The 13486-nt window shown below is 41.0% G+C and overlaps 1 protein-coding gene across 5 annotated transcripts in view; it reads right to left on the minus strand.

The window, feature by feature from the left end:
- Nucleotides 1-308: 308 nt before the first annotated feature.
- Nucleotides 309-13486, minus strand: part of MTHFS (methenyltetrahydrofolate synthetase) — a 60703-nt gene continuing 47525 nt past the window's right edge. For all 5 annotated transcript variants that reach the window (XM_073012381.1, XM_073012379.1, XM_008015681.3 and 2 more), the window contains exon 3: nt 309-716. In XM_073012381.1, coding sequence (XP_072868482.1) covers nt 484-716 — 233 coding nt within the window. In that variant the 3' untranslated portion in view covers nt 309-483. The remainder of the gene's footprint in view (nt 717-13486) is intronic.

Consider the following 13486-nt stretch of genomic DNA (forward strand, 5'->3'; position numbering starts at 1 on the left):
GAAGTGAGATAATATTCTTAGGGAATTCTGTATCCAAAGCAAATACCAACAAATCAATTAATAGTCCCCAAGTCTCCATGCACCTGCCAGGACTGACCAGGTCACGACAGGACATAATGAAATACAGTGTCCACTCCCAGTGAGCTTACCTTCCTCTCACACTCAGTCGGAGCACAGTTCCTCATAAATATTTAACTTAAGTTGCAAAGTAGACAGATCAACTTGTCACATTAACACCAGGAGGTTAAGCTGAAAATCATAGGCTGATAGCCTCCATTTCAATTAATATTCTACTAGTCACACTTCTATTGGTTTTTAAAGATAGTTTTATATAAGGTATTTTATAATTACAATTTTAAAATGCAGTCTGTATTCACAAAAATTAGTTGTACAATTTCAACTAATTTTTGACATGGGAAAAATACACATACTTTGCTTTACTCTCATATAAAACACTGATTATTCGGCTGTAGTAATCCAGATTTAAGATGCTGATGAGTCTTCGTAAAGGACTTCATCTACCTTCATGTCGTTTTCATTCACTGGGACCTGGAGGCAAATCTGTTCTTTGAAAGCCAGCGCTAGGGTGTAGGGCTTCACTTCCTGATGCTGCAAACAGCGCTTCAAGTAGGTATCATAGTAGCCCTTGCCCCTCCCCAGTCGGTTGCCATGTTTGTCAAACCCAAGGCCTGGCATGAAGATGAGATCAAGTCCCCCTGCGGAAAAGAGGAACAAATTTAAGAGGATTAATTGTTTCTGAAAGATCATTTCAGGATGTGTTTTTTGTTTTGTAATGACATCTATTCTTTCTCTGATTTCTAAAAACAATTTGTGACCATTAATAGCCAAAAAGCACAGAGCTGGACAAAAAAGGAAATAAAACTTACTCAGCAACTCAGTTAAGTCCTTATTCATCCTTCCAATAGATACTTTACATATATCTGTACAAAAGTGCCAGATTCCCAGGCCTCATTCATAACTAGTTAAATAAAGAGAATCTCCGGAGATAGATAGGGCCCTCTTTTTTTAGTATCCTGGTGATTCTCCATACCTGTCAGGTTTGGAAATCAATGCCCCAGGATAATGACAGTTGGAGGGCGGGAGAGGGTCAAGGAGGAGCCATAAAGGACAGAGCTGTTCTCAGGGTCAGTGAGCAGAAAGCGAGTCCACTGTCAGGCATACCAAGCAGTTCAGACAGCCTACTCCCTCCTCATTTCCCCTCCCATTGGACAGGCAAGGCCAGGCTGCCGGGCTTCCCCAGATTCATGTGAGAGTAGGCTTTGACCTACTCAGGGACATTCCAAAGGTACAAGATGGGGACCCACAACTAGTCCTCTAGCTAGAACCCTCACAAGTAACACGAAAACCAGAACTGGCTATGACATTATCAGGACAGAATGCTGAAGCTCAGGGTGGGAGGCAGGGTCCTGGAGGCTGTAAAAACCCAACTGCAGGAAGGGTGTGTGGGGATTCCCATGAAGATGGCCATAAAGGTCACTAGGTGAAGGACCTCCATGAGGGAATGGTACTCCAGCCTCTGGCAAGAAACATGGGGTACCAGTGTTAGCACAAGAGCCACATTACATATGCAACCCAGTGGTCCGCCCTGTGGCCTCCTTGTACTGAGTCCTGGCCTCCTGACAGCTGTCCTGGGGGCTTCTGGGTGACCTATAGCTTAGTCGTGGACTAACCATTCATACAGCATTGCTGACAAGATATACCAGGGTTGGAAGCCATGAATTCTCTGGAACAGGGTGTTCAGAGTAGAGAAGATCAGACTGCTAGTACGGCTGGCCCCCGCTATCAGCAGATATTCTGACTACCTACAGAACTGTGAGGTGAACTCAGCTTCTCTCTGGCTCCCAGCATACACCGGTCACCCCTGCCTGCCAAAATCCAGCAAAGCATGCCTCAGATTATAGTAATGACCTTCCCCTGTAAACCTGCTTGTCTATTTCAATTCCAACTTGCTAAAGAGATCCTAGTCACTGACTTTTGTCTTTCCTCCCTGCCCCGTCCAGCTCATTGACAGTGGACTGTGAATTTGGACTTTACTCCCTTGTGTCCTCTTTCTGTTGCCAGAGCACCGTCAGGCTTGAAGTTCAGTTCTGTCTTCCATACCTAGAACACACAATGCGCACACCTTTCTAAGGATTCCTGCCTCTTTACAGTATGACAACGTGCTCTGTAAGGTCCTCTGGAGGACACACAGTCTCTTCCCTTCATGAGGTGGCAGTTCAGTTAGTACAAAATATATCCACATGTAATATCCATTCCAATGCGCAGCAGCAGTCTCTGCCAAATGCCTCAAAAGCAACAGAGACAAATACTAGAGACCTCAGCAGCGGGAGAGCAAACGCTGGGTGGTCAGGGAAGAATTCATGGAAAACTCAACTTGACCTGGATTTTTACGATGTGTCAGAGTTGGGTCTAAATATCTTTCAGAAACCAAAAGAAGGGTGGCAAGAGCCGAGCGAGGGAGTAGGAAGTGGGGAGCAGTTTACTTGCTGGGACAGAAGGATTAAGCTGAGGAGTAGCAGAAGACATGAATGTAGAGTTCACCAGGTACAGGCATGGAGATTTGGGGTCAAAGGCACAGAGACCCCCTAGAACACAATAGCAAAAAACCAAATAACCCAATTAAAAACTGGGCAAAAGACTTAAACAGGCTGGGCACGGTTGCTCATGCTTGTAATCCCAGCACTTTGGGAGGCCGAGGCGGGTGGATCATGAGGTCAGGAGATAGAGATCATCCTGGCTAACACGGTGAAATCTCGTCCCTACTAAAAATACAAAATATTAGCCAGGTGTGGTGGCAGGTGCCTATAGTCCCATCTACTCAGGAGACTGAGGCAGGAGAATGGCATGAACCCAGGAGGTAGAGCTATCACACCACAGAACTCCAGCCTGGGCAACAGAGTGAGACTCTGTCTCAAAAACAAAAAAGACTTAAATATACATTTGTCCAAAGAAGACATACAAATGGCCAACAGGCATATGAAAATATACTCAACATCACTGATCATCAGGGAAATACGAATAAAAACTTCAATGAAACATCACCCCACACTCACGAGGATGTCCAATATCCAAAAAATAGAAAACCACAAATGTTGGCAAGGATGTGGAGAAATTAGAACCCTTGTACACTGCTGGTGGGGATGTAAAATAATGCACCCATTAAAGAAAAGAGTATACGGGTTCCTCAACAAATTAAAAGCAGAACTACCATATAGCTCAGCAATCCCACTTCTGGGTATCTATCCAAAAGGACTGCAAGTCAGGGTCTTGAAGAGATATTTGCACTCCCACGTTCACTGCACCATTATTCCCAAGAGCCAACATATGGAAACAACCTAAGTATGCATCGATGGATGAACAAACAAAATGTGGTACATATATTCAATCAATATTATTCAGCCATATTAAAGAAGGAAATTCTGCAGTATGTAACCCATGGATGAGCCCGAAGGATATTATGCCAAGTGAAATCAGTCGGTCACAAAAAGACAAATACTTTATGATGCCACTTACATGTGCTATCTAGAGTAGTCAAAATCTTAGAAACAGAAAGCAGAACGATGGTTACTAGGCGTAGGAGAAAGCGGGAGACAGAGAGTTGCCATTCAACGGGTACAGAGTTTCATTCATGCAAGATGAAAAAGTTCCAGAGATCTGCTGTACAACTGTGCTTACAGTTAACAATACTTTCCCAGACACAACTTTCAGGAGGGTAGATCTCACATTACACGTTATTTACCACAATAAAAAATTTTAAAAAGCAAAGAGATCAAAAGAGAAGCCAGGAGAATAGTCAGGATTCCCACCAGAGTCAATACACAAGAAAGAAAAGGCAGAATTTTGGAATATCCACATTTAGGCAGTTGGAGGAAAAGAATGAAGAAATGAAACAGGTAAGAAAACAACGTTCTCAAATCCCTTGAGCAAGAGTTAATCTTACTGCCTCTTTTCTCGTTACTCCCTGTACTTTGATCACAGCTCTCACTGAAGTCTACCTTGTACCACAGTTGATGGTACACGTCTCTGTCTCCCTCACCAGACAGAAAATTTCTTTGAGGGCCATAATTTTTCCAAGTCCTCTTTCATCCTTGGATTTTAATAGAATTTTAGGCCAAAGAAACTCTGAAAAATGAGTATTTGGCTTGCAGAATGGATCAATCCCAGCATGACATCCCCTATTTTAGTAATTCCAAAGTACATAAATTTAGCTCAAAGAGGCAAAAAATAATAATAATAAAAATACAACTTTGTATGGCTGCTTTTTCAAAATGAGTTTTACACTTGAGAAGCAAGAGGAGAATGGTTTTGGGATTCCCAGGTAACCAAAGCTCAGAAAAGGCCTTTCCTACGTGGAGGTCCTTGCATCATACATGGGGTATTGTTGTTGTAGCCCTGCCCACAGAACTGTTCCTGCTGCTCCCTTCAACCACAGGGATCACAGGTTGCTCCTGGCCTCAGGTCCTTAAGATATACTTCCTAGTCTGCTCCCACTTCTGCTACTTGGTAAATCCAAGTGTTCTCCCTGAAACACATTGTGTATTCTTTGCTTGACTTTATTTGTTGTCACCCTTGAAGCTCTTCCTGTGCCTTACCACCATCTCCACATGCATCACCCACCCGCCACACACACCCCTGGGGCTCCTCACACTTTGCGAACACTATGCTGGATGTTTTTCCTCCTCAAAGGTGACAGCTCAGTGGGGTTTAAAAATCAAGCAGAGGCTCAACAAGCTTCCCTCACACACACTGGTCCCACTAATAGAGGTAGACACCAGAGACACCTTCACATACCACAAGGTTAGAACTCAATAGGGGAGACAGAAGAAAAAACTTAGTCCATGCACAGTTCATATGCCTCTGGTATGGCTCTATTTTCAGATCACCAAGGGCTCATTAATAGTGTCCACTGACAGCGCAATGTGCAAGAGCCAACCTGCTCTGATTTTGTTTAATCCTGTGTGCACTTACTTCACATTCTGTACTAGTGGGCACAGAGCTCTCTAGATGTCACAAGATTGTTCTGCAGAGTCACGGTTTGTTGAGTGTTTTTCTCCAGGTTTCACTAGCTTTCTAATGTGATCTTGCATTCCAAAACTGCAAAGGTAACCTTTGGAAAACTCACCCAACCCACACACACTGCATTTATTTGCTCAAAAACATCTTCTGTCTTTTCATTTGGTGCTGCCTCTGAAACAGCAGTGCCCTCTGGAGTCAGTCTGATGTGGTGACTCCACATCAGAGGGCATGGACCCTCAGGCTATTTCTTAGCTGTGTGATCACAAGCAAGCTACTGCAATCTCTGTGCTTCCATGTGTTTTCTTATCTGTAAAATGGAGCTGGTCATGAAAACTGTATTAGATAATGCAGTGTATCTGTTCACAACAATTACATTTATTAGGATAACTTTCTATTTTTTTTTTAAAGAAATCTCAGGCACTATTTCTTGAACCAGGTAGCAGGGAAAGAGGTATAGTTTCTCCAATACTTTATTTTTTTTTAATTTTTTTTATTTTTGAGATGAAGTCTTGCTCTGTCACCCAGGCTGGAGTGCAGTGGCCAGATCTCAGCTCACTGCAAGCTCCGCCTCCTGGGTTTATGCCATTCTCCTGCCTCAGCCTCCCATGTAGCTGGGACTACAGGCACCCGTCACCTCGCCCAGCTAGTTTTTTGTATTTTTTAGTAGAGACAGGGTTTCACCGTGTTAGCCAGGATGGTCTCAATCTCCTGACCTCATGATCTGCCCGTCTTGGCCTCCCAAAGTGCTGGGATTACAGGCTTGAGCCACCACGCCCGGCCTTCAAGTATTTTTTGACCAGAGTTTTTATAATCTTACCTTAGAACTGGCTCTTACATGTTCCCTCAGCAAAGGGGTTCAGCAGAGCAAAAAAAAGGAGGAAGAAAACCAGGGGAGAATGAAGGTATAGGATGCAGATTAGCAAATTTTTCCTACAAAGGACCAGAGAATCAATAATTTAGGCTTTGCAGGCCTTAGGGTCTCTGTTAGAACAACATAACTCTGCTGTGTAGTATGAATGCAGCCAAAGACAAATGTAAATGAATGAGTTTGGCTGTGTTCTGATAAAATTTTGTTTACAAAAACAGATAGAGGGCCAGATTTGGCCCGTGGGGCTGCAGTGTGATAACCCCCATCATAGAACATAAGGAAAGAGAGTTTCAGGGACAGAGAAGTAGACACAGTGTCAAATGTGGCAGAATGGACAAGTAAGGTAAGGACACAAAAATATCTAATAGATTTGGCAACTAGGGAATCAACAGGGCAAGGATAATATAAGTGGAGAGATGGGGACAGATGCTGAGCTGCAGAATCTTCGTTGACCAGGAAAAAAGCCTAGGTAATAGGCCTTGAAAAAAAAATGAAGAAGTAAGACTCTATAAATGCCTCTACTTCCTGAGACAGAAGTATTAGGCTCTGAGGATTCAGTTCACCTTCACAAAACATTCTTATTAATTCTGGCAGCGAGGCAGCCTGGGCCCCTGACACCTCCTAAGATGTCCTGAACTCAGACTCCCTGTCCTGAGCTTTGCAGAATATAATCAGTTCAGCCAGTGGACTGTCTTTACTGTAATACTGAAGAGAAGGCTGAAAATAAGTGTTAGAGCCCATGAAGTATGTGGGCACCTTCCTACCTGCATACCTTTGCTCCTGTGATGCTGTTCTTCATTCCTGTAAGGGCCTTCTACTCTTTTTGTTAACTTATTTATCATAACAATTATAATATCACAAATCTTAAACTTCCATCGAGTCCGCCCAGTCCATGCAGTTTGGTGTGACCAGCTCTTATCCTATACTGTAAGAATGCCTGTGGTCCATTAAGTAGTAGGACTCCTTCTCCCTTCCTTCTGGGAACAGAGCTTTTGTCTTTCCCCAGAGAATTTGAGCTCAATTCTATTTACTGTGAAAAAAAGAATGACAGTGAAGGATATAAGGGCTATAATGAGTAGTCTCCTTGTTATATTTATTTTAGCTTCCTGACTATATCCAAGGAGTGACTTGTTCAGATTACCCCATGAGACACCTAACTCTTAACCAAAGTCCTGCTTCTAAAAGAGAAGGACAGCACAGAAACTAACATTTGTACAGTGCCTACAATGTGTCGGGCAAGATGCCATACCCTGGAAAGAGAAGGATAAATAAAACCAGCTGGTCAGTACATCTACCTAGGGAGGCAGGAGGGTGGGAACTATTATCCCCATTTCACAAAAGAATAAACTGATGCTCAGAGAGGTCAAATTACTCCCTAAAGTCATTCAACTCATAAGAGACTCAGCTTATAAGAGATGAAGCTGAGGGCTTGCTGTTCCAAATGGATAATGATTCAACAATATACATGGCTTCTATTGCCAAAAGATACAAATGAGATTAAGTAAAGATATGGAGGAAACACAACAAGGCCAAGCATCTTGGAGGCAGTAGAGGGGAGGGGTTTAAGTGTGTAGGATTCTAGACAGGCTGCCTAGGTCTGAATCCAGCACTACCACTAATAGCTACGAAACATCAGTCAAAATTACCTTCACCCAAAATCTAGAATGGATAAGCATATTAAGATGTAAAGAGTCTCTAAGCTATTAATACCAAATGTCAACTTAATCAACTGCAGCATGCCTACTCCTCAGGCCACGTGGCTGATTACAGAGAGACACAGGCACTTCCATCAGACATGCTTCTAAAACATGAAGAAGCTGAAATCCTAAAATAAAATACAGAACCAATAATTCATGATAGCTCTTGAGGCAGAACTGTCAAAAATCAATACCATATGTTTTGAATTCATTATGATTGCCTTAGAAAGAACAGACTGAAGCACAACCTCCTTGAAACACTCTTCATATAAAACAGTATAGCACATAGAAGGTAATAAAACCTTTTACATGACTGCAGCAATAAAATATATTCAACTTCTGATTATATATAAAAATTGGGTTTTAAAAAAAATATGGTTCCCTGCAAATCTATAACATACTTAAGGAGGAGTTAACTGAGCCACCGCTAATTTTTAAAAATTACACTGTAAACACACCTTCACTCTTTCTGCTATGAATGGTCACAACCTATTTTGGTCATCTGGGAATATTCACACCGAATCAAACACACTGTAGTAAGAATCATCTATTAAAGACATGATCATCATAATTGATCACTTCTGCATTGTTACTATAAAATTCTTTCTTTTAACTTGGATACTAACATTTGCACCAGAATATAGGGACCATATCTGTCACAAAAGCATTAGAAATAAGTACCAACCCCATGTGAGATAGCTCTTCTCCTAGTATCCCTGGGTGACACAGGTCATTCTGCTAATCAGTTAATGAGGTATTCAGAACATAAGACAATCTGTGTGTGTCTTATATTTAAAACCTAAGTGTATTATGGGTTCAAGGCTTTCACTCAACCTTATGAACACTACGTGTTTAAATGAAGGAAGTAGGAGGTGACAGGAATTTATACTCTTCTAAGTAAAGCTGAAAAAGCAAATAAGAAATGTGAATAATATTTAGCGACTTCGCTGCTGAAGATTTCACAGCAGCACTCTCCTCCTACCTAATCCAAAGAGCCTAGAAAAATATCAAGGACAACAGGCCAGAAGTCAAGATAAAATGGGTTATAGAAACCAATCCTTCTATCCATAATACAGGTTCACCCCTTTAAGGATATCACAGGAAGGATACGAAAGAAGAGTGGCTACCTCTGAAACAAGGTATTAAGTAACAGGAGACTTGGATGAGAAGAATATTTTACACTTTCACAGTACTCTTCTGTATGGTTTAAATTTTTATCACGTGCATATGGAATCAAATTTTAAAAAATATCATCCTTATAGCACATCAAGGACAAGAGCCTTGGAGGCAGTCCTGCACAGCAGTTTATCTGTGCAGGCTTCTACAGAAACTGCCTGGGCTTGAATCCCATAAATACCATTACTAGATAAGAAACATTAGTAAAGTTACTGAGTTAGTAAAGTTACTCTCTTTGAAACCCAATTTCTTCTCCTTCAGACAAAAATAATGCTATCTATTTTATAGGGACTAAATAAAGGAGGTAAAACTCTAGTAAGTGTTCAATAAATTATAGCTGTATTATACTTGGGGATATGAATAATGCCTATCCTCTTCCTGTTGACTCTGAAAGTTATTTCTTGAGTCATAATACTAACACTCCAAGAGCTATCTTGCAGATTTCCTATCAGCCCAAACCATGGGCAAGGGTCGGCCTAGCTCTCTACCGCCACCTCCTGTCAGCTAGAAACATGCAGGTGAGAGCGGTCCGTAAGAAACTGCTCAAGCCTTAGGCAGAGCAGGAGCCGTGATGGCTCACTGAATACACAGTCTCCGAAACAGGTGTGATGGGAAAGCATTCCTCTGTTAGAAACAACCTTTCTCTTTTAAAGGATCCTTTGAGGTGTATCTGTTTACAAACCAAGAAAAATGAAGTTGCTCTTTTACAATCCCTTTCAGCACATTCAGCTGTGTGCTAGACACTGTGCTAAGCTCTTTGAAAACATGACTTAATTTAACCTTTCCAACAGTTCTGTGAGGTATATATTGTTATCCCCTTTTTTCAAATGGGAAAATCAAGATGATGTAATTTGCCCAAAGTCATACAGCTAGGATATGCAGGCATGGGAATGTGAATGGTGGTGTAGCTCTAGTGAAGTGTGGAAACTCTTTGTTCTTTGCCTATGAAATTAAAGCAGACAGGGAAAGCTCTGTTTATCTGCCTTGGTGGCAGAATCAGTCAAACTGGATGCAGCAGCTGTACCAGTCAGGTCAGGACCATGGTGAGGGACAGATGGCACACTCAAACCAAGGAAACGAGAAAAGATTAATAAAGAGATGGAGATGCTTAGAGAAAGCAAGAGAGATGGCACAGTCCCTGGGGTAGCTGACAGTACCATCAACTTGGCCTGAAGGTGCAAGGGGCAGCAATGCAGAGGGCATGGTTATAACAACCCGCAGAGCTGCGATGAGAAGGCTGCCTGACTGGAGTGTGGATGTACACTGGGGGCGAGGGGTAACACCCTGCAGCCTCTGGTCTTCATTGCTGCCTGCTGATATAGTCCACAGAGGCTGGTCTTCCCCACCACTGAGCAAGTAGAAAAGATAGACAGTGGATCTAGAGGAGGCCAACCAAAATCACCTAGCAAAAGACCGAAATGTGGTTATTATCAGTGGTTACTCTTGGCTTGGAGATTTGGGCTTATTTTTAATTTATTCTTTATGTCTTATCTTTATAATAAGAACAAAGTTATTTCCTTTAGAAAAAAAATTTTTTATCAATACTCAGAAAAATTTCCAGTCTTCTTTTTGAAGATGTACTTCAAACATGCTATTTTCTTAAGTATGTTTTTTATATCTTAAGCCTACTACATTGTCTAGAAAATAACTCTAAAATTATGTCAACAGATAATAATAATTTGATTTATACTATTTTCTTAGTCAACATCATCATCACCATCACCATAAACAACTACAATTGTATATGAAAGAAGCAAGCTAGGTTGCTGCAGACTGAAAAGTGGGAATGGTGTCCCAATACTTTACCACTGGGGTTTGCAAACTATAGCCTGCAAGTCAAATCTGGTCCACTGCATGATTTTATAAATAAAGTTTCAATGGGACACAGACACGCTCTGTCTTCACACTAAAATAGCAGAACCGAATCACTGCAACAGACACAGACACTGTATGGACCACAAAGCCCCAAATATTTACTATCTGGCCCTCTGCAGAAAAAGCACCCTGCCAATCCCTACTTTATAGCTTCTGCCATAAGGTTTTTAACAACAACAACAAAAATCTATATATCAGCTTATCCTATCTTAGCAGATATTGACAAAAATAAATCTTACTGGAAAAAAATATAATTTAAACTCTCTTTACTGCAGATATGTAAAAATGCTCTGCAGAAAATAGGATCCACATCAGCAGTAGCTTAATCTAAATGGCATTTCTAAATGTTATATTTATTTGGCATCTGAGTCGTTGATAATCAGATGGACCTAAAAATGAAACAGAGAAGACATTACAAAACTTCCTATGATTTTTTCACTAACTGTAGGCAACCCCTGCTTGTCTGATTTTACTCATCTGTAAAATGGGTGGATGGAACTTTTCAATATCTTTTTTATTAACTTTCATATTAGGTTCAGGGGTACATGTGCAGGTTTGTTATACAAGTAAACTCATGTCCTGGGGATTTGGTGTACAGATTATTTCATCACCCAAGTACTAAGTATAGTACCCATTTAGTACTTTTCCTTTCATAGTACTTTTCCTGATCCTTTCCCTTCTCCCACTTCCCACCCTCAAGGAGGCCTCAGTGTCTGTTGTTCCCCTCTTTGTTCCATGTGTTCTCATCATTTAGCTCCCACATATAAGTGAGAACATGAGGTATTTGGTTTTCTGTTCTTGTGTTGGTTTGCTTAGGATAATAGCCTCCAGCTCCATACATGTTGCCACAAAGGACATGATCTCATTCTTTTCTATGGTTGCATGATATTCCATGGTATATATGCACCACATTTTCTTTATTCAGTCCACTAGTGATGAGCATTTAGGCTGATTCCATGTCTTTGCTATTATGAATAGTGCTGCAATGAACATATATGTGTATGTGTCTTTATGGTTGAATGATTTATATTCCTTTGGGTATAGACTCAATACTGGGACTGCTGGGTCAAATGGTAATTCTGTCTTTAGTTCTCTGTGGAATCGCCACATTGCTTCCCACAGTGGCTGAACTAATTCACGCTCCTACCAGCAATGCATAAGCATTCCCTTTTCTCTGCAACCTCACCAGCATCTGTTATTTTTTGACTTTTTAACAATAGCCATTCTGACTGGTATGAGATGGTAACTCTCTGTGGTTTCGATTTGTATTTCTCTAATGGTGAAAAAATTTGAGCATTTTTTCACATGCTTGTTGGCCATGTATATGTCCTCTTTCAAAAAGTATCTGTACATATCTTTGCCTACTTTTTTAATGTGTTTGTTTGTTTTCTTTTTGTAAATTTGTTTAAGTTATTTATAGATTCAATATCTCAGATCTCTTTAGAATCAAAGCTTAGTGACTCTGAGAATTTAAGGAAAATTCCTTGTTTATCTGTGTGACTCAATCAAGAAATAAATTAAGCCAGTCACACACAAAAACAACCATTATATGATCCTAATTAAATGAAGTCTTGAAAGTAGTCAAACTCATAGAATCAGAAAGTAGAATGGACCAGAGGCTGAAGAAAGGGGGGAAAGAAGAACTGTTTAATGGGTATAGAGTTTCAGATATGCAATATGACAAATTCTGGAGATCTGTTGCACAGCAATGTCAATATACTTAACACTCCTGAACTGTACCTTTAAAATGGTTAAGATGGTAAATTTTGTTATGTGTTTCCTTACCACAAAAAAAAAGAAAGAAAGAAATTAGGCATTGAGGGAAGAGTCTAAAGCGCAGTCCATCCTATGCTCATGTTCATGTGAGGGTGTATTCAACAAAGAAAAGTCTCTTGAAAGCAGTGAAGAACAATTTCTTCAGATACAGAAATACAAGGGTATTTTGGAGCTATTTCTGTTTTTCTCAGTTTTTAGGAGATGAGCTCTCAAAGTCACTTTTTTTTTTTTTGAGACAGAGTTTCACTCTTGTTGCCCAGGCTAGAGTGCAATAGCGCGATCTCGGCTCACTGCAACCTCCACCTCCCAGGTTCAAGCCATTCTCCTGCCTCAGCCTCCCAAGTAGCTGGGATTACGGGCATGCACCACCACACCCAGCTAATTTTTGTATTTTTTTAGTAGAGACAGGGTTTCATCATGTTGGCCAGGCTGGTCTCAAACTCCTGATCCTCAGGTGATCCACTCACATCGGCTTCCCAAAGTGCTGCGATTACAGGTGTAAGCCACCATGCCTGGCCCACTATTCTTAATTAGTTATTGCATCGTATGATTTCCAAGCCTTAAGAGTTCAGTAAAATGGAAACTTCTGTCTGCCTTTCACCATTTTGTATTTACTGAACTGTTAAATGAGCACTTGAAAGTCCTGCAACCTCTCTGGTTCAGTACATTTAACTAAAATAAAATTACACGGTACATTATATTTCTTCAGCTTGCTCTCTTCCTGCACGCCTAAGAGGACTCATAGTTCAGCTAATATGAGTCTTGGGCCATCTAGAACAAATTCTGTTACAGTAAGTCTATGATAAAGTAACCTATTAGTTTGAAATAATAGTACCTGGATTTTATATAATGTCCTTTTCCAGTGAGTTCCAAGTGTCTTTTTCACTGCAACTAGGCTTGTTATCTGCTTCAATAAGTCTTCTTCTGGTGGGGGAGAAACTTGCTCTTAAAACCCAGAATCTCGTAGGGCACAGTGGCTCACGCCTGTAATCCCAGCACTTGGGAGGCCAAGGCAGGCAGATCATGAGGTCAGGAGTTCGAGATCAGCCAGACCAAC

Source organism: Chlorocebus sabaeus, chromosome 26 (assembly GCF_047675955.1).
Source record: "Chlorocebus sabaeus isolate Y175 chromosome 26, mChlSab1.0.hap1, whole genome shotgun sequence".
NCBI classification, from domain to species: Eukaryota; Metazoa; Chordata; class Mammalia; order Primates; family Cercopithecidae; genus Chlorocebus; species Chlorocebus sabaeus.